Here is a 24,906-nt window from a genome sequence, read left to right as displayed (position 1 = left end):
TTTTGGGGGCGCTTGTCAGATTTTTTACCTGTGTCCATCCCAAAATTTCAGGTGGACACCCCCTAAATTTTCTGGCTTCCGCCGCCAATGCCTGCTCAACATAATTATTACCCTTTAAATAAATAGGATTGTAGAACGATGACTTGAACAAATTTCTTTAATTGTTAAACAGAAGTATTACCTTACAAAGAATATTAAGCAGGTTTGCTATAAATGGTGAGTTGATTTGTTTCATGAAATAGTCCAGACAGGACAGAAAATTATATCGACAAGGAAAATGGCGTCTTATCATTGCTCTGTAATGATAATGATGGCATAAAAAAATGATAAAATTAAAATATATCTGCAGTAATAAGTGTAGATCTACATTTTGAGCAAAAAGTGAATACAATCATTATACATTTTATTCATACATTTTGGATTGGGTAAACGTACACCAGTCCTTCAATAATTGTTATTAGCAGTGATATCCGCCTGACTTCCTAGTCACATAACGTAATAAATAAAGGTTGCATTTTCAAAACGTTGATTACAAGTCATTGGGTTATTTCCTCTATGATTCGTAAACTCACTTGCAAACAGGTGATAATTGATAAGCAATTGTAATTGTTGTTAGTTTTTTTTTCATTTCACACGCTCCTAGCCTTATAGAGTTAAAACAATTATAAAAGCTTCTGTTAGGACGAAGTAACTAACTCAAACTTGAATGAAGTGACTAAACACCATGCAAGCTCAAGTATTTAGGACACTTGATGTTTTACTGGTCCTGATGAGTGAGACAAGAAAGACAGGTAGAGAGATAGAGAGAGAGAGTGAGAAAGAGAAAGTAGAGGGAGAGAAAGCTAGGAAGGGGTGAGAGAGGGGGATGGGAAGGGGGGGGGAGATGGGTATTGGGGGGTAACAGGGAGTTAATAATGTGATTGGGATAGAATATCACCTAATTGAAGTAAACTATTCCATCATTGTCTTTCAGGGAATATGTCTGATGAAGGCCTGTAATGTAACATAAATGACAGGTACACAGAAAGTGATATCAAGAAATTAGAGCGATCTCATTCTCTTGAACTCTTGTGGTGAATTATATTGGTTATGGCCAAAGCAGTGATCATCGCTTTTAGTGCGTTCTTTTATTCGCAGAAAGAGAAGTAATTACATTTATATCGTCCGAATTTCGTAATCTCTCTACCTGTTTTAGAACACAAAAGAGAGCAAGACAGTCGTAATAGGCAGAGGGGTCAAGAGAAAAGTATTAATTTATTTATTTATTCATTTATATTTCTTTCTTTCATTTTTCTTTCTTTCTTTCTTTGTTTATTTATTTATTCATTCATTCATTTTATCCATTCATTCATTTATGAGCTTATAACACAATGGCTCCTATCCACACCTTCAAACTGTAAATTCGCTTTATTCTAAAGATGTACATGGACTCGGTATGGTCCTTTATGATAATGTCGACCACCTTGAAAACGATCTTATTTTACTGAACCTTTGTGGTAAACCCTATATTGGTAATGGTCAGTAGTGATCAGAGCCTTTGTACTTACTATTCGTGGAAAGGAAACAGTTATATTTCATTCCTATAGGTTTCGTAATTCTGTAGACCTAAAACACATGAGAAAGCAATTCAATTAAATTCAATTCTTTGTTCAATTTCCATTCAAAACATAATACAAAGTAATATTGAGTAATACAAAGCAAGAAATGCAGAGAAAGATAAATTGAAGGGGAAAGGGGGTGTAATTGCTGTTGTTTTTGTTTCTGATATTTTTCTTCGGGGGGGGGGGGAGCTTCAAGTAACGCAGATATTAATCTCCACACCTCCCAAGATTTAAACTGTCAATTCGCTTTATCCTGTAGTAGTTTTGTAGAGATGGTGCTTTATAATGTCTACCAACTATGGTCATGGCAGCAATGGTCCGAACTTTGAGTACACAATATTTTGTAGAAAGGGAAACGGTGATATTCAATTCGTCTCAAATGAGAGTTTAACCTCTACCTGTTACGTAGAACACAAGAAATGCAGGAAATAGACTGGTTCAAGAGAAAGGGGGGGATATAAATACCCCCTTTTTGGGTTCAAGAGAAAGGGGGCATATAAATACCCCCTTTTTTTGGGGGGGGGGCTTCCAGTAATGCAAATGATTTTCTCATGCAACATCTTCACGATTTAAAAGGTGAATTCGCTTTTACCACATGAACTAAGTATGCTCCTAGAGTATACCACCTACAGAGATTGGCTTAGATTATCGGAAATTTGTACCCAATTTCACATCATTATCGTCATCCATGTCCATTTTTGTGCCTTCTTTATAAAATAATTCAGACAAAGCACAGTCTATTGTTTGGTTCTCTCTCCACTTTTGACAATAGGTGACGAATCGGCACGATGGTACTTGGCACACCGAGCAGTCCTTATTAACCTCGGTCATTAACCATTTAGAACTAATGAAGTCGGAGGGGGTGGGGTCTTAATACCACTATGGCATTTTGCCCCTTTTACATGGACCTAGAATAACGGATGACATGTTACACCAATTGAAAAAGGGTTCTTAGAGGGTTCAATAACTTCTGCCGTATTTAAAACCTTCAAAGGTTTCAAAAGTGGCTGTTTAGAACACAGGTTCTTTTCTCGAAGATTCCAAAATACGGGGGGGTTCCAATTTTTTTTTTTTCCTTTTTTCTAAGAGTATACATCCACCCCCCCCCCCCGTAGCGTACCTAGGATTTTCCACGGGGGGGGGGCAAAATCGTGCGCAAAAAAATTGACCCCAAAAAAGTCTTCAACTTCTCGTCAGGAGGGGGGGCAGGGATATGTCCCTTGCATGGGTTATGACTCGTCAGGGGGCAGTCTGCCCCCGTAGGTACGCTAGTGCCCCCCCCCCCAAAAAAAAAAAAAATACACACAAAACAGCAAACGAACAAAATAAAACAAATCAGAGAGACAATATCCCTTCTGACAGATGCTCGCAAGGTGATCTTCTTGGTACTTCGAGTGAAGGCTATACATTGCTATCTACCTGAGATCGCATTCTCATGATAATAGTAGTTTTGAGGTTGGAAATTTTGAATCTATGTTTTTATCTTAATCTCATGGACAATCATCGTGTTTTCAGCTTCGATTTCTTTCGGTTATTTAATGACCCCCTTTTAAATATTTTGTATTCAATATTCTGAAAACACATGACAAATGCACAAAAACGAAACGACCTCGGGAAATATGGCACTTTGTTCATGCGGGAAACGCCAGGCCAGTATCATCGTCCAACAAAGCAAGTAATAATGATAAAGTCTAGCCTATACTGAAGAGAAGAAAAGTCTTTAAATCTATATAAATGATAAATTAATTGCGAAACTGTCGAAAGTGGTTTTCAGAACATAGGCACATTATACATTTTGTGAGCGATGCGTTGCATTGGCCTATAGATTTGCCTTTACTTGTTAAGATGTACTTTTTGTAATGTGGTTCATTTATAAGACAGTAAGTGATGGCAAATGAGAGGATGAATCACATACACTTTGAATCAAGTTTCATTTCCACTTTGTCAGACAATTCCCCAAATGATAATCTGTCGAAACAATTGGAAGCGTGGTCGGGAAATCTTCATACAAATCCTCCGCGACACGAGCGGCATTAGCGCCATTTCCTGCCCCGTGAATTCAACTGTCTGTCGGTATATCCAGCACAATTACTTACAAATTTAGCACCGCGTGGGACTACATTTCCACAAGCAGACGACCTGGGAGTCGCTGACAGATCTTGGCGGGAACGGGCCTGGGCCAAACCATAAACACGATTGACGGGGGAGCCGTGTGGCTGTCAATTCACATGGAGTTAACAGTCAATAGCCAACGCCCTATTACTCGCTAATGAGATGCTTAATCCGGATATTTCGGATTACAAATAAAATAGGATAATCTGCTAAACTGAATGCATCAATACAACGGTAATGAGTCAATTATCATATACATGTTCATGGACCTCGTGAAGGCGAAATTAAAAGCTTATTAGACTCATTTGAAGTCATCATTGACCTCATAGACCCGGGTGTTGGTTGGCGCACATGATGGGTCGAATAAGCCTGATTGACAAAGACACGTATCTTTGCCAACAAACAAGCCTTGTCAATTGCAAGTCATGCTTCTCTTCGCTTTGTTGCCTATATTATGTTACAAGAGATATCCCATCATGAATCATGGTCGACTTATATCGGCATAATCATCTTGTGACGAAAGATTCAGCGCCTTTTTGTGAACATGATTATTGGCATTTCTTACAAGGAGAGATGTGGGGGAAGGGGGGGGGAGGTAAGATAATTAATAATGCTGTCTCTGATGTAGGCCTGTATAAAATGTAAAAATCCAAAATAATCCAGACCCGAGTATAAGACTAGTAGGATGAAATACGATTCGAAAATAAGTTTTGAACAATGGACGAAATTAAACAATCGGTGTTTTATGGTTTTGGGTGTTTTTGGTTGTCTTAATTGCCCGCGGGGGCATCAAGTAATATAATGACAAGATCTAAGCAGTGTCGTATCTAAGGGGACAAAGGGGCACACTGTGGGACCCCCTTCGGGACTCCAATTGAAGGAAAGAAGAAAAAAACTTAAAGGAATAAAGGTCATGAATTAACGCACCACAAAAGGTTTTAAATTAGTGATTGCTAAAGTTAACTTACTTAAATTCTGGGGTTTTTTTAAGTTATTGAAATCTTGGCGTGTCATTGGCTGATAAAATATTTCAGTTAAAACAGTCGAGAACAATGCACATATGAATAAAATAATGTCCAAGACTGAAAGTTCCTGTCAGGATGTTAACAGACCTAAATGACTGTGACCAGCAGTCATGTTAGCAGAATATACTCAACTAAAAGTTCCAAAAAATACTAGATTTGTATCAGATCAGTGATCCTAGAACACTGCATAGTAGCTGTTATTCAGTCTTCGCTTACACTATACAAGCACTATAAGAAAATCGAATTCGACTTGAATCGTTCACATAACGTATAGTCCAACCGTGTATTGTATATAACCGAGAATGGGATGTTTTGGTGACCCCATTAGCACTTTTGTATGTTCTATTTCTAGCTATCCTAATTCGAGTCATCCACTAGAAATAGAACAGTGGACGAAAATTCACATCTCCCTGCTGACCCGGAGATGTGAAAGCGAATCCAGGCAAAAAATATTGTATAAGGTTTACACCGATAATTGAATAAGTATGTCATAACAATTTGTCTTTAATAGCTGAACCGCGTGTAGACATAATTTGTATTCGACCATTTAAGATCTGCTTGATAAAACTTTTTTAACGATATGGGACAAGGAACAGTTTAAGGTGGAAATTAATTATCGCTGAAGGCCTGTATCACCCATGATTAAAACACAAAATGATATATTCACTTCTTTATCATGTATACGTTATACCCAAAAGCAGCAAAATAAGTAGGCCTATCAAAACAAACAGTCATAATAAATTTAAGCAATTGGGGTTGGTTTTCTTCTTATTCTAAACCGAAATGTCTTTAAGAGGCCGCCATCAATTTCAAGCTTAACCGCTTACGATGGCGGTCTCCTGCGTTCATTGGTCGATGTTCTTTTTTTATTATTAACAAGTGAATTATTTATTAATTATGTGATATGATTATATTGTATACATTATGGATAATTTTGTATATTGCAAACAATGTTAACATTTTAGGCAATGTATTGTGAATGCATAAATGGAAATAAAACAAATACACACACAAACACATAATCTTTCTTTAGCATTAATCATTCGCGATATTCATTTCGGTCGAGTCAAACTTAATCTAAAACTTAAGTATAGAACATTTATCAATCAACTGAGGTATGTTTGGAAGATGTAAAATGTTGACCCAATTTTCATCACCTTTAAAGGCCACTGACATTTTATTCAGAATTGAAGTGTACAGTCATATAGTGACAACTTTTCGACGACTTATAGAACGCAGCATGCGGTGAGCTATTAGTGGATTAATGACTGACCGCTAAGAACAGTGACCAATAGAGTTGTAAGTCGTAACAATAACAACTGAACTAAATATGTGACTTTAACATATTTTATTTTATTTGTGCGGTAGATACATTATGATCAGAAACATAATTTCATATCCCGTTCTAATAAAAAATATAATAATATGCTTTTTATATAGCGCTTAATACAACATAACGACGTCACTGTAAGCGCTCTAATACAGAAGTATAATTAATAATTATCATTCAAAAAATATTTTCATTTATCATGTTCCATTAACAAAAAATAATTTATGAAATGTTTATCACATGATATACATGTACGTCGGGGTAGCTTCTCGCATGACGTCACAATGTATTTTTTCACATCTCTACAATGATGTATTTTTATCAAGTCTCCACCAATATATTTTCTCGAAAGAAAATTTTTTGAATTAAAGCAAACTTATTGACAGGGTGAATTTAAATTCGATCACTTACGTTGCAGAGCATATGGCTTTAGAGTTGGTTCTGCAGTATTCTGGTGTGCATTTTGGTTGACATGTTGGTGGGCCGGGAGGGGGTTGGTCATGACTCCAGTCACCCTGGGCTTCACTGGGTACACCTGTCAGAGGGGAGGGGGTAGAGAGAGAGAGAGGGGGAAGAAGGGAGAGGAGAGGGGGGACGAGAGATATGGGGAAGGGGAAGAAATGACAGAGATGGGGAGGGGAGAGTGAGAGAGAGAGAATAAAGAGTGAAAGGATGAAGGAAGGAAGGAAGGAAAGAAAGAAAGAAAGAAAGAAAGGAAGGAAGAGAGAAAGAAAGAATGGTAGGAATAAAGGAGAGAGAAAAAAGAAAAAAATGAATGGAAGAAAATAGTAAGAAACAAAAGAAGGAAGAAAGGAAGGAAGACAGAAAGAAAGAAAGGAAGGAGGGAAGAAAGAAAGAATTAAAAAAAGAAAGGCAAAAAGAGAGGAAGGAAGAAAGAAAGAAAGAAAGAAAGAAAGAAAGAAAGAACGAACGAAAGAAAGAAAGAAAGAAAGAAAGAGAGACTTGTCAAGGAGAAAAGTCAAAGAAAATGATAAGTGGAGGGGGGAGAAAAAAACAGTGCGGAAATGAAATTGAAGGTATTAAGGTAGAGAGAAAGAGGGAAGGGGAGAGGAGTGTGAGAGAGAAAAAAATGTGTTATTCTGATATTCATTTCAATCGAGATGAGCGCAAAATGTCAAAGGTAAATGTCACAATTTTCCTGATTTATCATAACGCTAAAAGGTGTGACCAAAGTCAATCAAATAAATTATATCCAACCTTTACATATCAGCGGTCAGTCAAATTAGTCAATATAAACCGTTCATCAAGCTATTCAAACTTCCTCCTTTCAATTTATTGAAAGTGTTTCCATTCTAAAAAGAGAAAGAGCTATTAACCTACAAAACAAATCTTGAGTAAAGGGCGCGTGCTATAAACACGCTATAACTATCTTCAATCATCAATTTGATTTTTCTAACCCCTCCCAATTCAAAACAATTTATAACTTTCATACAATTTTATTATGACATATTTGAGCATATTTGTTTGGTTGCTACATACTTGTGACAACAAGGAAAGCAATTCTCCATTTGCCGTCCATTTAAAGACTCATTTTGCACGCTGCATATGTTTTTGGGACATTAGCGTAAAGATCAGATTAAGTTGGATTAATAATTATGTTAACTATATATACAAAAATCATTTTTGCAATTACAAAGCCAAATCAAATGTAAATATTGTAATTCTTGATGATTTTTAATAAAAACATAATAATAAAAAAGGTCAATCAATCCATGATGAACAGAACAGATAAAGACAGCGGGGTACATGATTGTGGTGATAATCATAATTTATTGTGTCTGATTATTACTTCAACTAAATGTATTCATGTGAAGATAGAGAAATAACTTGAAAATTAATTTTGATATCCTTTCTTTAATACACAATAAACAATTTAATTTTGTTGATACCTTTCATTATCAATCAACTCTTTCGTGTGAACCACTTTGGATATATTATATACCTGATCATTTCGGGCACTCTCTGTTTCAAAACTGCCTTATTTCGATTTCTCTATCTGGTTTTTCCTAAATTGACCTATATAACTGACCTACATGTACTTGCTATAAATCATTCCATTTCCACAACATCCATTAGATATAGCACATCGTATTTGCGGGAGTTTACAATTTTTGTGAACAGAAGGAAATTTATTTTCCACTATTCCCCCCCCCCCCCCCTTCCCCTTCTTCTTTTTTTATCATTATCTTCCCATTTATGTGTTTAGTGTAAGAGAGTTAAGGTAAATTTGTCGATTTATTCAATAAATCTGCTAAGTTTAATTTACTGAAACGAGACATCTGACATCAGAAAATTCGAAATGTATATTCTCCATTTTCCATGGTTAATGCTTTGTACAAAAATAGACAATCATAAAAATGTTTAACAATAATGACATTATGATATTGATAACAACAACAATAACAATAATAGTGATAACGACAACAACAACAACTTTCAAACACCTATTTATAGACCAAAAATCATGAAGATCTTACAGGAAAAGTTACAATTGGACGTAATAATATAGCTTTAGGAAATATCTTTCTTCATATTTGAGGCGTAACTGGTGGGGGAAGGGATCGAAAAAAGAAGAAATACCCATTGTATCTGATCTTCTCTCTTCCTCCTTCCGAACCCGTCCCCCCCCCCCCCGCTCCCCCACCCCTGCTCCTCCGTTACCTCACTCCTATCATTTCACAAGCTATTACCCCCAATCAATCCCGACGGAGGATCCTCCCAGACCTGGGGATCGTGGAAGTTGATATAAACAGTCGCGTGCGAGACATGTATATCTCCCATACGTCACTATCTGATGCCAGCCGAGGTTAATAGGTCACGATATGATTGCCATTTGTTGATTTATTTATTGTTTTACAAGCCTTTGATCTCCAGCCGATTTCCCGCAAAAGTGAAGAAAAATGACGCGAATATTCTAGACAGATAGACTCTATACACAAAAAGATTTTTTTCTTTTTAAATATTTTTTTATTCCTGCTCATTCTTTATTTACTTTGATGCAAAAGTTTACGATTCTAAAATTATTATTAAATTCATTCCATTCATTCACTTAGTTTACGTTTATGATTTTTTTTTAGACTTATTTAAATTTGGCCAGTCAATGACAGTTATACGGCGTTAAAGGGGAAGTCACCCTGACAAAAAGTTTATTGTAAAAATACCAGACAAAAAATAATCTAAAATATTGCCGAAGGTTTTAGAAAAATTCATAAAATAATTTAAAAATTATTAGAATTTCAATTATTTGTTTTGTGACGTCATATGCGAGCAGTATTCCTACATAGCGAATGGTAAAAAATTAATGAAATGTCATTTTCTCAGAAAATTGAAAATGGTTTTCACTGTACCTTTTGTATATCAATAGACAAATCATTTCATATACCCGATCGCGAATAGAAAACAAAATTAAGTCATCAGGAACCACACAAAATTTGACATTCGTGCATTTTATATGACATAACACATGGGGCAGCTGCTCGTTTATGACGTCACAAATCCAAAACTTTCTTACTCTTTAACGGATTTTCCTCAAACCTTCTTCAATGTTATTTCCTTTTTTTTTTGCTATTTTTGCAACAAAGTTTTCCTCAGGGTGATCTTCCTCTTTAATCAACAGCTTTAGACTTCAAATCAATGATAAGTGACAATATCATCTGGTTTCTCTTTATGCTTACCGGAGTCGCATTTTTTTTTTTTTTGGGGGGGGGGTTATCAGATATTCCTGCATTAATTAATAATTTCAATTCATGAATCACAGTAATAATATTGCATATAAAAAGATACAAAAATAAATGATAGAATTACAAATTTTGACAATTACATGATAGTAGAATAATTTAAATGTTAGCAATAACTTATAATCAAAATGCAATGGCCATCTATAGCAGCCAGAAAATATGCTATATAGCCACCTCTAGTGCGGTACACACAGAGATGATATCAATTAATCGCTAATGAAGCAACTCCAAATCATATTCGAAATATGACAAGAAATACAGAGACAAATAGTCAAGAATAAGAATCAAAATAAGTAAAGGAAGTTGAGGGGGGAAAATATCCAAGGTTACAACCGAAGATGAGAAGAAGATGGATGTGACGGAAACCTAGATCTCCTTTGAGGCAATTCCGCGCCGGCTTAATATGCGTGTTCTTGTTTTTCAAGGCATCCATTCTTATTCCCCCCTCTCTCTCCATCCCACTATACTTCTTTTAAAGTGCTTATTCTTAAACGTTTAAAAACGGGACAACAACCAGCGAATGGGTTTCTGCGTACAGACATCACTTTATAAATGGCGCCCGAATTATGTCACACAACATCAGGTAAAATGCATTTCAACAATCTGCATGGTTTGGTTTGAGAGTAATCTATCAGCAGACGATAGACCGGGGCAACATTTTAAGCGGGAAATGTTTCTTTTTGGGTTGTGTTGTGGGGTCAGTGCAAATACCAAAACAAAAGAAAACTTCCATCATTGCACAAATTGTTTACTCACATCGAATATTGTCATTTGGAAGCATTGGGCCTAATGGTATTTATACTCTTGCAGAAAAAAAAACGAACTGAAATAAACGAATGAATAACGAATATTTGGAATATGAGGAAATAATTGAGTCTTCATGGGGTGGAATGAAAATATGCCGATAAAACCCCATTATCATTATTACCATATACACGATTAAACAAATAGTTGTTGTAATTATCATCACTATCATCATAATTTATCCATAACATTGTCAGATATTCTAACTACAATTATGGGCACAGTGGTGACATACATTATGGCACCCAAGCCTTAAGACTTCTTTGATAATGATTTTAAAACAACTTTGTGAAATATTTTTTGACGAATATGTTGGCCTCCTAATACATTAATTGGCATTCTATATAGGTTCCGTTGCAAAGGAAATAGCTTATTCAATAATGACTTATTTCTGTATTTCCTGTCGGAGGGGGTATTCTTGAACGATTTATTCCGTTTCCGTAATCAGTCGACGAGAATAAATGAATATTTCCTCATTCATACGAAGTTTTCGCAACACTATACGTAGACTCTTTCTGGAACGTAGAGAATCTATTGTCAAAAGCCCTTCATGATAAAGCAGTCTTTGTCGAAAATCGGTGAATCAAATAACAGAGTCATCCATGAAAACGACGTAATGCATTTTTTTCGTCAGCTCAGAATTAGACGATCAACTGTCCCGGTTATGGTACCCCTAAAAAATAATCTACAATTCCTTTACAAAAATGGGGAAAAAGAAACTCCAACCCCCTACTTCCAATCCCCTCATCACTCTCTTTCTTTAAATACAGGTATGTCTAACACTTTCTCATTATGACCAACATTGTAGAAAGGGGAGGGATGGGGCCATGGGCGTCAGCGTTGAGAATTATCCAATATTAAGGGGGACATCCATCGTTGCACCCCCCGAAAAAAACCCGCAATAGATAGTCCTCTATCCGACGCCCTTGGTGGGGGCAACAATGCCCTAAGTCCCCATCATGATCAGCTATATTGTGCCAAAGGGGGACGGTGTTGTCCACAGTTTCTTGGAAATGGATTTTTTAGATGGAGAACAATGATTATTAGGATTTCTTTTCTCTCTTCGATGCCAATAACGTCACCGTCAACCGAAGCACAATTTCCCATTTTTAATATAATTATTAATTGTTGCCTTCAGATAATCTAACTGACTTGACAACATATTTGACAACCGCACATCTCTTTATCACGCATACATTCGTAATTCCGAAGCTTCGTTATTCCGAAGGTTCGGATATTCCGAAGGTTCGTTATTCCGAAGGTTCGTATTTCCGAAGGTTCGTAATTCCGAAGGTTCGTTAATCCGAAAAAGAAATGGGGTTCGTAATTCCGAAGGTTCGTTCGTCCGAAAACTAAATGATTAACTAACCGTATTTCGTTTTCGGACTAACGAACCTTCGGAACAACGAACCTTATTTCCTTTTCGGAATAACGCCACAAATGTTCGGATTAACGAACCCTTTTACGTTTTAGGATTAACGAACGTCGAGGTATAGGCAATTTACGTGTTTCGGAATTACGAACTTGCGGAATAAAGAACCTTCGGAATGACGAACCTTCGGAATTACGAAGTGTAACCGAGACCAACCCTTTATCAAGCTACATGTAATTTGTTCAGTTCGCTCTGTTTGAATTTGTTGTGATGGTACTGCTGTTTGTATTTTTTGGTTGTTTTGGGGGTGTTTTTTTTTGCTTCGATTCATACTGAAACTTCTGAAGAGGTAGCAGCTATCAGAATCGGTGAAGAAGCGCATCCTCAGGCATATAAGGCGTACACTGAGCCAGGGCTCTCGCTGGGAACGATTTTTGGAATAGGGGATGCTGAGGTTTTTGTTCAGGAAGTTGTGTCAGAAAAGAAGTACAAGCAAAAAAATAAAAACATAAAAATAAAAATAATAATAAATTAATGAATAAACAAATAAATAAAATAAATGAATGAATGAATAAATAAACTAATTAATTAATTATCTAAATAAATAAATGAATGAATAAATTAGTTAATTGATAATTAAATGAATAAATAAATAAATAGATAAATAAATAAATGAATAAATAAATAAATAAATATATAAATAAATAAAGGTTATGGCTCCCAAATCTCCGTCATTTGGGAACAATAAACTCCCTTTTTTTTACTTCTCAGCCTGATTTTCTGGGAGTGCTCTATATGTTGAATAACATACGCAACACCCCCTGAAAAAATCTTAGGGGTGCTAACTCATTTCATTTCATTTATTTCATTTCATTTATTTCATTTTCAACAAAATATAAATCAAATAAATACAATCATAACAAGTCAACATCATAAAAATATATATCAATGTCAAAAAATCAGCACCCCTAGCACCACCGCTTCCCGGGTCATGCACCGAGTCAAGTTTGTTGTTATTTTCTATTATAATTATGTTTACGTACACGTACATTGTGTACCTCCATTTATAGCATTAGCATTGAGAGTAATTGAATTATTTCCTGCATTGTGTGTCGGGTAGATCCATTAATTAGGATTCTTCCTCTTTAAGGTCAGTCAATGAACTATGATATCAGTCTAATGACCCTTATACGAAAACAATCAAGGATATATATAATTTCATTAATCTACTCACTAGCAGTTGGGATATAACATGTCAAATGGGTTGCTGAGAACACTAATAGTGGTGTATGGATGGGAGGGCGCTTCCCCCCCCCCCCTCAAAAAAGGAAGATATAGGGAAAGGGAAGGGTGGATTGTGATATATAATCGCTTCGTTCGCTCGTATAACTTTCTTAAAAATAAAATTTGCCCGATACGTCATATTTCGCTCCTCGAAATCTTTGGCTCATATACGTCACTGAACGTGATTTTGTAACCATATTAACTGTGTTGTAGTATATAAGTATACACATGATTTATTATCCTCATGTCAGTGCACAAATTGTAATTTGTATGCAACAATGAAACTGAATCAATATTAGTATCATGTTTATGCACTTTAAATTACTGGAATGTGAACAGCCAAATAGATTTTCTATCATTTTGGAAGCACAACTGCTAAATATAATTATTTGTTCTATATACACGGAATAGTATCTGCCACAATTTAAATTGGGATTTCATAAGCTAACAAGCTAAACTGAATACGGACCCCAACCCATTTTTACGCCTATTTATCGGGAAGCGTGAGCTTTTCCCGACAGGAGTCGCTAGAATTGTCCATTCGCACGCATGAGTTGATTTATTTCATCTTATCCGAATAACATCATAGCGGCCCTTCTTCTGAAAGTCTGGAATAAGGCGGGAAATGGTTTTAATGTTATCGATTGCCGAAATATCTGTCGTTTAGAGCTGAACGTTATTTTTAAAGCGACAGAATGGAGGGAGAGGTGATGGTCGATTAGCCCTTTCTGCTCAAGTATTCCAGTCATACGTGATTTTTTTTTCTTTTTAGCACTTATCGATTTTCATTGATTTGTTTGTAAGGAAAATGCATATTTTCCCTCCCTCGCTCCACCGTGTACAATATTCAAGAAGTTGTCTGCTTCATTGTCTGATATAAAATGATATTGAATCATATAAGGTGATGAAGGGGTGGGTGGAAGAGGGAGGGCGTGGTTTTATTGGACGAAATAAGCTGTTTTAAATTTTATAACGCTATTCATTACATGAACCTTACGGTAGTCATTTATTGATAATTACTTATGAAAAAATAAACTTTGTTGTTTGAGATTGTATACACTTGTTTAAACAATGGACTTACTAGGTCCATGTTTAAACAATATAATGTTCATTATAGTCAACAGCCTTTTTTTAAGGAAGGTAATGATTGACCGATCCGATTGACCGTCAGATTGACATTGTTCAAAACCCACCTACACCCGACAAAGGAAATTATAATTGGTATAGTGTCGAAAATCTGTCAATCTGACGGTCAATCGGATCGGGGTCGCCCTAGCCACTAACCCATCTCTGTAGTCTAGTGGTTAAGGCACCGGCGTTCAAAGCTGGGGGCCCGGGTTCGATTCCCGGCAGAGACATTTTTTCGGCATTGCCAATTTTTCCAAAGGGCAGATAGCTCTGGGGAACGTTGATTTAAGCTACGCCTACCATTGTTCTATTCATCCATTTCTGTCACAAAATATTTAAAATAAAAGAGTGCCAAAGGTGTTGTACACGTATAATTTCATACACACATACACACACACACCCTCACACACACACACCCACATATATGTATGTATATATATATATATATATATATATATATATATATATATATATAAGCATCTTGGTTTTCCACGTATTGGCAATATTAAGACATCAGGAATGCGAAACAAATTCACGAGTAATGCAGTTTTTGTAATGCCAACAATTAAGTTCTTTTATTCACTCTCCAAATTTTCGGTAGACCTCTACCTTCTTCAGGGAAGACTCGCTAGACACTCTTATTATTACGAAATCTCTTCATTGTTACAAAACTTAAATCATATTCTTTTATTATTACGTATATTACGTAACTTACGTCATTAATGATATTTTACCCAAAAGCGCGCAATATACATTAATAACAGCATTTTGCGCACCTAGCAGCTGTTACCCTTGTCCCGCTGAGATCGCGCATGCTGCGCTTTAATAAAAACAACTGTGTCATTCAAACTTGTCACAATTCACGAATCTTCCCTGAAGAAGGTAGAGGTCTACCGAAAATTTGGAGAGTGAATAAAAGAACTTAATTGTTGGCATTTAAAAAACTGCATTACTCGTGAATTTGTTTCGCATTCCTGATATATATATTTATATATATATATAAATGTGTGAAGCTATACATGTACAACAGCTTTGGCAACTCTTTTATTTAAATATTGTAAAGAAATGGATGAAGAGAACAATGGTAGACGTAGCTTAAATCAAGAATCCCCAGAGCTATCTACCCTTTGGAAAAATTGGTTATGCCGAAAACAATGTCTCTGCCGGGAATCGAACCCGGGCCCCCAGCTTTTTACGCCGGTGCCTTAACCACTAGACCACAGAGACGGGATAGTGGCTAGGCCGACCGAGATCCGATTGACCGTCAGAAAGACAGATTTTCGACACTATACCAATTACCTTTGTCGGGTGAAGGTGGGAAGGTGGGAAGCTGAGGCATGACGGCTTGTCATTGTTCAAAACCCACTTTCACCCGACAAAGGTAATTGGTATAGTGTCGAAAATCTGTCTTTCTGACGGTCAATCGGATCTCGGTCGGCCTAGCCACTAGCCCGTCTCTGTGGTCTAGTGGTTAAGGCACCGGCGTAAAAAGCTGGGGGCCCGGGTTCGATTCCCGGCAGAGACATTTTTTCGGCATAACCAATTTTTCCAAAGGGTAGATAGCTCTGGGGAACCTTGATTTAAGCTACGTCTACCATTGTTCTCTTCATCCATTTCTTTACTATATATATATATATATATATATATATATATATATATATATATATATATATATATATATATATATATATATATATACATACATACATACAGAAGGGGTGTGGTTGGACGTATAGATGTGTTGGCATTGAAAATGATGATACTCTGAGATCGTATGAAAAAGAGGTAAAGAAGAGTCACGAGTCTTTCCATTGCTTGGTATTTTGCGAAATTAAGAAGTTTTACTCTTATTAGCGAACGCAACGGTATATACTGAACTATTGTAATTTCGGACAGCAACATCAGTTCAATACACATTTAGGATGTTAAACAATAATACGATCAATATAATGTCGTGGTACAGACAGTCTTTCATGTTAATGTGCATTAATGATGGATTCCGTGCGAAAACTATGCTTTAAGAATAGTATTCCAAAAGCTATGTTGCGAGGTAGCCATTAAAAAATCAAAGAAATTTCATGAAGAAATAACGTTCATAGGAGAACGAACGTATTAGAAGAGTCGATTAGAATCATGAGATTGCTATAAAATATGCAGCCTGTAGCTGTCAAAAGACTAAAAATTTTATAGTAGTAATTTGATTGGTTTGAAAGCAGTATTAAGAGATCTAGGATGTTTTCATGAACAATTAGAAGAGGAGGGAAAGAGGCGTGGACGTGGGTGGATGGGGTGTCTTTTATAATCGAATTTGGAGAGAAAGGTAGGAGGAGACAGCGGTGATGAATTCTGATGAAAGGACGGCATCACCGACATCAAATGATACCAGGGAGAGAAATATTGAGAGGGGAGATAAAGGGGGAGGGGGAAGCCAGAGAGGGGAGGGGAGGGGGGATACGCAAAGAGCAGGAGCATTATCAGACCGCACACGTACAAATGCCATAATTCTCTTCCAAATTAAGTTTGCATCTTCCCTGATCAAATCAATTCGCGCTTGACCTTTTGTTCTGTGTGTGTGTGACACGTCGAAAGATGACGAAAGAAATATCAAGATTCAACACACCAATCCCTTTCATTGTTTGCGGACCATATTATTTCGCTACGTTGTGATGTCATACTGATCAGTATGATGTCATAAAGGAAAAGTAGATCGTGACAATGACGTATATTTTGGGCAGAGCGCAAGCCACCTAAATCAAATTTGTGTAACCTACTGCGCGTGCGAATCGACTAATTCTGATAAAAACTGGGGTTATTAAAGCTATTTTCGGGTCGTGCCCTACTAACTGGGTTTACTAGGCCGAAATAGTACAAGAAAAAACGTAATGGAAGTAGACGTGGAACCTTTTTTCAATGAAAATAACGCATCCAATTCTCGGCGGCTTACACAGATACAAAACTACTAAAAGGGATAGGTGTAAATATGGATGAAGAGTCGTTAACGTTTAGAACATATCATACAGAGTGCATTTGTAATTTGACTTATTTTGAATCTATGAATTTCATATTTCAGTAGTCGTTCACCCTCTTCCATATCCAATCCAAAGGTCATTTGATATAGCACCCTTTCCCTTCGGTTACAACGCGCTGCGCCACATAATAAGGATCCTCGGATTGAAAAATATAATTTCAGCTATTACTTCGATAATAATAATAATAGTAATAATAAACAGTTCTTGTATAGCGCATATCACAATTATGAATAATGTCTCCATGCGCTTCCAAAGGGCTTGGTTATTAACCCACCAGCTGTAGCTTGGCAGCCGTAAATACAAAGAATACAGCGCACACGCATTTCAAGGAATGAATTCCTGCCAGGTACCCATTCACCTCACCTGGGTTGAGTGCAGCACAATGTGGATAAATTTCTTGCTGAAGGAAATTATGCCATGGCTGGGATTCGAACCTTCTGTTTCAAAGTCCGGAGACTAATCCACTGGACCACAACGCTCCACATTGACTGATTGATCGATCGATTGATTGATTGATAATAATGATTCATTCATTCATTCATACATTCATTCACTGAACGAACATTGAAAAAAAATCAATTGTTGATTTAATGATCAATTGATTTCACTTTTGCTGTAACATTGATAATTAAAAGGAAGATGAAAAAAATTGTTTGCTGTATGTTTAGCCTACATTCATTTTGATAAGACTATGAGGTAATAATAATAGGCATTTATAGTGCCATCTATCTAGAAATATTCTATTCCGAGGCGCGTTGTTATTATTATTACCCCGGCTTTATCTCGAGCTGCCTTCAGCGCTCATGCATTCAAGGAATTAATCCTGCCGGGTACCCACTTACCTCACCTGGGCCAGTGCGGCAAAATGTGGATAAATTTCTTGCTGAAGAAAAGTACGCCATGGCTGGGATTCAAACCCACGACCCTCTATTTCAAAGTCAGAAGACTAATCCACTGGGCCACAGTGCTCTACGTAGCGTATATTTTTGTCAATCTCATTAATATTACCATGACTACCATTCCCCGATCCAATCCAATCCCCATCATAACATCAAGGAAACATGTAAGCATAATACCTAAAATAAAAAAAAAATAATGATAAAAAAATCACATTGATTTGTGAAATGCAGCGGGTCTGTGATACTGATCATTATGTTAAAAACTACAACAATAGTTTGAAAGCGAGTGTTGATGACGTCATCAATGTAAACTACGTACTTTCTATTTTGAAGTCATCCTCACAGTCACATACTATGACATATGAATGAAAAAGGTCTAATATTTGACAAGCAGTGACATAATTAGAGTTTGCAAATGTTTGGTGAGAAATGTACACTTTATCCAGGGCAAACACGTATGCATGTAGGTATGACGAAAATACATCATCGATATTCGTTGATCAGCTGGGCCAATTTCAACTATTTTGTTCATTCATGCACATGCTAATAATTATTTACATTCTCCATTCTGTACTCCTTGTTGTATTTCGAATGAATATTTTGTGCGGTCTTAGTTATTATTAGGTAATAATAAGGCTTATTTCAAACTTAGATTTTTTTCAACCAGATGACATTTTAATCCATATTACTCACTATGTATAGCCTATATACACTCTAAAAATACTGAGTGAAACTTTACCCAATTCCATGTTCTACGCAACATTGCGTAAAATTTAAAAAATATCTTTTTACCCAACAAACATGCATGTCCCATTTTACACAAATTGGGTAAACCTTTTTCAGAGTGTATATAGAATACATTCAATACCCAAATCTCTCAATTATTTTTACCAATCTACATGGGCTGATGAATCTATGAAACAATCAAAAGGGAAAATTAAATTTTATATATAATAAAAGTTTAGGTGAAATTAAAAGTATTTTTTCACATAACATTAAGTAAAATTTACACGATGATGTTATTTTAAGCAATAAACCTTAGAAAGATGTTTAAACACAATATCGGTAAACGTTTGAGAATGTATAAAGAAATATACACGTAAACGAAATGGGGAAATTTTCTTTATTTCATTATATTCATTACATTATTTCAATAAAATTCATTTAGACTAAAGAAATTCTTAGCATGTCCAAAATAATTAGAAGGAAAAGTCAGAGAACAATATCATCTTGCAAGGCCCGAAGAATCGTATTTTCATGCGGGTCAGACATCGGTATCACATTTCATAATCGATATTAATGAGTGCAAAGAAAATAAAAAATTTGAAGCGTTGTTTTTAACCGCATCACTTAACAACACAGAGGAAAGTAATGTTCAATCCATTTAACCACACTGATAATTAGGTTGTTACCGAGAAAGATATTGAAAGACATGGCATGTACTATCTTGTAACCGCATAAGTGGCTCAATAAAACACCATAACCATGATGATTACTGTTATTAATAGCAAGGAATACAGCTGCGCCCTTGAAATTATCCTTATATAACTAATTTTCACTGGAAAACATTAAATAAAATAAGCTGATGATGGTCGATATATGATTCCAATAACCTGCATGAATTGAGCCATTCATGTTATACTGATAACCCATTATTTCCGGAATGAAAGTGTTAAACCCGAGTATACATTTCTTTTTTTTGTAACTCCACTTAATCAAGAAAAAGAAATAGTAAGATTTCTTAAAATTATATTAGAATTATTATGATCAAATGGCTTCTAGATGATTGGCATGTCTTTTACAGCGAAACCAAGGGAAACTATTAAGGGGGACGATTCAATGACCTTGATAACCATGAGAGATATTAATCCCCTATGATCTATTTAACTCATTACACGGTGAACACGTTGTGTACTATACGAGTTTTACAGTAGTTGTTTAAAAGTTTAAACATGTTTAATACATTGAGAATTAGGCATTGAAAATTAAACTTTGTTGTTATACATTGCCTAGTTTAAACTGTTGAAATAATATAGTAAACGGCGTTATACAAACAAAAATAAATAAATAACGTATTGGCTGTGTAGAAGAAACAAAATGGTGCTGATAATAACCTTTCTAAATTCCACAGTATAAGAACGTTGTTTAATTTTTATACAACGCTACGTACTATAATGGACCCTACAAAAGTTGTTTAAATTGTTTATACAGCGCTGTTTACTCTATGACCCTATAGCGGTTGTTGGTTTAAACAAGAATTTAAAATCTTTAAAATAAGAACAAATTGTAACTTTCAATATTTGAATCTCAATAAATTAAACAATGTTGTTTAAAAATGTTAAAGAACTATACTGTAAGGTTGTATAAAGTTTTGAACAGCTCTAAAACCCTGTGTCTACAGGCCACCAGTAGATTATATTGTAGTATCTTGTCCATGTTGTAGGGGCGGATTCTGTAACTACCAGTGGGGCTCACTTTTTCACATACCAAAAAAAGGATCATCATTCCATTCACCCCCCCCCCTCTTTCTTATTGACGCCATGGGGGCCGATTTTTTGGGGGGGTGTAAATGCAACTTAGCTTTTTTTTACAATTTTACTCCTTGGTGGATATGATCACTGTCGGATCCGGGGAGGGCAAAGCCAGCCAGTGCCCCCCCCGTGACAATCCTGGATATGATATGTAGTTTATAACATGTGTAGCAGTGGCTTTTTAGGGGGAGGGCACGACAATTATATGGGTCAACAATTTATAAAAAGTCGCGAGCGAGCACAACTTCTAGTCTGTTTGAAATGAAAATTAATTTCGTGATAGAATTTTACCTAATAATGGGGGAAATGGTAGTACATTGCACTCTTTTTCCTCTCCTTTACTGTTTTTTTTATTGGTGATAAAACTTTTGGGACCAGTCGCCCCATGCAGCCCCCGTTTACCAAACCCCAGTTCTGTGTGTACTGAGTTACGTTAGTGCTTTATTTCTGGAGCACATTTATTCGACGAAAATATGTTAACCAATCTCACCCTCCTGCTTGACCCAAATTATTTATTGCGTACAATTATCTTCTTGTGATTCAAACAAAATTATTATGTATATATATTTTTTTAAATCAATTTAACATTCAAAGTTGTCACGTTCTGGTTTGTTTATTCATTTATTCAATTGGTAGATAATATACTCACTTAATCTTCTTCTGCATACTCCCTGAGGCTGACTATGGATCTGTATTGCTGTACTGGTGTCTGGCACGCATTCTGATCCCGACTCACACCGTCCCAGATAATCCCACTTGCCTCCGCAGCTCTCCCCTTCAACTTTGGCGCATCTCGGGCAACAGTTACACACTCCCAACGTGATCTCGCCCTTGCAGTTGAGCTTGGATGCCTTCTTGGGGCTACAGTGGAGCCTCTCACACGGAGGGCAATTAAGGCTGGTCAAGTCCTCGGTTCCTCGCCGAACGAGGCGGTGGAGGTCTTCGAGGTCCTGCAAGAGTTCTTCCTCGGTGAGCTGTAACTTCTCCAACTCGGTGTCCCCCGCAGTACCCCTCGCGTGCCTCGTTTGCCTCGACGTATCCGCCTGCTGCGACAGCGCGAACGACCCAAATATCGATAAAATAACCAAAGGAAATATACTCTGTATGCTAGCTACAGGATTCATTTTTTACTCCGAGGATACTTATAATTTATGGGTAGCGAAATATTTCCACCTTTTGGAAGAGAAAGTGTTCCTTTCCGTTTTACGACCTATTCCACACGATAATATTGACGTAGGGAAGAAACAATAAGTAGCGTTCCACTTGTTGGTGTGTTTGTCAACGACTAGTAGTCAGACGAAACTCAAATAATCAAAGTCAATAATGGGATTCAAAAGCGATGCTCAGGTAATGTTGGTTCTTTGCTTTAGGGCCTTTATAAAGTGATGCTCCTGGCCATTGGTTTGATGATACTGTGGAACTCAAGAGGTGGTGGAACAACATCGGTTGATTTTAAAAGCTTCTTGAATTTGATGAAGAATCGGAGGAGTGCAATTCACAGAAAGTTGAATTGCGTTACGGGTTACTGACCCGACCAATTAGGCGAAGCATCAAGCAATAAGAAATGCATTAAATTTCAAGAAAAGGTTTTAATCGTTTCCAGTTTCATTGGTTATTCCATATCTATTCTGGCAGTATCGGTGTTCCTATAATGGCCCAGGATACCAAGAAGCTTTCGTCCTGAGATGAGACAATCGATGGCATGTTCCTAAAATGAGCAACTCCAATATGTTTCAACTTCTCCTGTGGTGGTGTATTTTATTCTCTTGGAAACCTGAATTGCTTTCAAAGAAGAACATTTCTACCAGCAATTATGTTAATAGGTTAATGTTCTAAGGTGGGAATTGGTCTCCTCCGTGTAGCCAGCCAGTCATAGTCCATTGATAATAATTATTGCTTTGTATATCCAGACCGCGGTTATCAACCAAACCGAAATGGGTAATTTATCACGTTCGAGGAGGAAATTACGACGGTTTCTCCGCCAACACGATGCACTGCGTAAATGGAAGCGATCCAGAACATCGAGGTATTTCGATTAGACGTCCCCCTCCCGACTGAATGGATCAGTCTGCCTTCGCATCTCACGGTATTCAGCCAATCGTGTCTTGTTTAGCGGAACTGTCAATCAGCAACGAGGCGTATCATTCGTCACACTTCCAGCCAATCGCATGAATCAGCGTCTCGTGTGGCCACGCCCTTCTGACAACCTTTCACCAATCGGTTCGATCGTTTCGGTGTGCTATATCAATACTCGCGTGCCAGACCTCTTCGTCACCGATCACCGACAATGTCGCTCTCCCTTCTATTCGTCATCTCTATCTCCTCTCACTTACTTTCGGTCCATACCGTAATTCTCCTTGCTCCTCTTTTCACTTGATTTGACATTACTTTCTCTCTATCTCATTCTTTATTTATGTCAATGTCTTCCCTTCTTTAGATATATTCATTATCAGATTATGGTCAATTTGTACTTCTTCTTTCTCCTTCTTCTTCTACTTCTCTTCCTCCTTCTTCTCTTCCTCCTCCTCCTCCTCCTCCTTCTTCTTCTTCATCTTCTTCTTATCCTTCGTCTTCTTTTTCTTCTTCTTTTTCTACTTCTATTCCTCCTCCTCCTCCTCCTTCTTCTCTTCCTCCTCCTTCTCCTCATTTGTCTCCCTCCTCTTCTTCTCTCCTTCTACTTCTTTTTCGTCTTTTTCTTCTTCTCTTCTTCCTTCTTTTGATTTGTCCTCGTCTTGTTTTTCCCTCTCTCGTCTCACATTTTCCAATCTTTATGTTTTCGTCAACTATTAAGGTATAGCCAGGAGTTTTCATCATGGGTGCCCAAGACGAGGGGCGAAGAAATCACGTTAATGAAAAAAAAATAAATTGAAGAAATCCAAGCCCCTAGGGAGGAAAATAATTTATATGTGTCTCATACCTAGAACATATTTCAAATGATTTCTTAATATACTTGTAGATCTATATTCTTATTTCCCAAATTTTGACGATTTTCCAGCAAATATCAGGAATAAAAGACATTCTCAATTCAACGTATTATACTTTGGGATGGTGATTTGAAAAGGACACGCCTCTATGAAAGCTGTGTGGTATAGTTTAGAGAGGGTGAACTCCACTAGCGTACCCACGGGGGGGCAGTCTGCCACCCCTGGCGAGTCACAACCCATGCAAAGGACGTATCACTGCCCCCCCCCCCCCGATGGCCTTTTTTTTTGCTTGTCAAATTTTTGGGCGGACGAATTTGCCCCCCCCCCCTTGTGGAAAATCCTAGGTACGCCACTGGTGAGCTCTTAAAACCTAGTGTTAACAGCGACACCAGATGGTGGTGTCTTTCTAGGTCACACATCCTGAGGTAATAAACTTACACCCTAGAGTTTTACACAACACCGATGCAATGAGTGCTAAAATAATAACCAAAGGTGTTGTAATAACACTCATGTGTGTAAACAAGGGAGTAAAATATCGTGCGTGCATCGCTCTCTATGTGCGGTTCACTGGTTAACAGTTTATGTTGTGTGTATGGGTCAGTGGCGTACCAAGGATTTTCCACGGGGGGGGCAAAAAAGTCCGCCCAAAAATTTGAAAAGCAAAAAAGTCTTCAAGCTCGTCGGGGGGGGGGGCAGGGATACGTCCTTTGCCTTGGATGTGACTCATCGGGGGGGGGGACTGCCCCCCCGTAGGTACGCTAGTGGTATGGGTGGGGGCATTGTGGGCACTTACATATCTCAAATATGCCCCCCCCCCCTCCTGAAGTACAAAATAAAAATTCAAGGTCAAGTACACCCCAACAAAAAGTTGATTGGAATCAAACAATCATATTACACTGAAAATTTTGGTCTAATATCTGATCCACGGTTCAACACACTAAATACTGCAGTATATTATATCTTTTTAATTTCATAATAGAGATGTTTTCATTTTTTCCTACAATGCATGGATAACTATTGGTTTAGTTTTCCGTGGAACATATAAAGTTATCATCATAATTGTGATTTAGTAAAATGCATGTTTTACATATTATGCAAAAATTAGAAAA

The 24,906-nt window shown here is 36.9% G+C and overlaps 1 protein-coding gene and 2 non-coding genes across 3 annotated transcripts; 1 reads left to right on the top strand and 2 right to left on the bottom strand.

Moving 5' to 3' along the window:
• Nucleotides 1-3,025: 3,025 nt before the first annotated feature.
• Nucleotides 3,026-22,946, bottom strand: LOC121415103. The gene is made up of 2 exons (XM_041608199.1): nt 21,523-22,946; nt 3,026-6,603 (listed from the first exon to the last, which is right to left on the bottom strand). Exons 1-2 carry the CDS (start codon nt 21,995-21,997, stop codon nt 6,476-6,478), a joined length of 603 nt encoding a protein of 200 aa, XP_041464133.1. The 5' UTR covers nt 21,998-22,946; the 3' UTR covers nt 3,026-6,475.
• Nucleotides 15,570-15,641, bottom strand: TRNAF-AAA. Its single transcript has one exon. It is a non-coding gene; the product is annotated as a tRNA-Phe (tRNA).
• TRNAF-AAA lies at nt 15,868-15,939 on the top strand. Its single transcript has one exon. It is a non-coding gene; the product is annotated as a tRNA-Phe (tRNA).
• Nucleotides 22,947-24,906: the final 1,960 nt, after the last annotated feature.

This window comes from Lytechinus variegatus, chromosome 5 (assembly GCF_018143015.1).
Source record: "Lytechinus variegatus isolate NC3 chromosome 5, Lvar_3.0, whole genome shotgun sequence".
NCBI lineage: Eukaryota > Metazoa > Echinodermata > Echinoidea > Temnopleuroida > Toxopneustidae > Lytechinus > Lytechinus variegatus.
Note: the sequence above shows the minus strand (reverse complement) of the source record. Positions and strands in the feature narration are given on the sequence as shown.

Excerpts from the sequence above, each read along its gene's own strand:
- LOC121415103 (XM_041608199.1), bottom strand. The coding sequence starts at position 21,997 with ATGAATCCTGTAGCTAGCATACAGAGTATATTTCCTTTGGTTATTTTA. Across the intron at positions 6,604-21,522 it reads AGTATGCAGAAGAAGATTAA|GTGTACCCAGTGAAGCCCAG; the intron begins GTGAGTATATTA and ends CCCCTCTGACAG.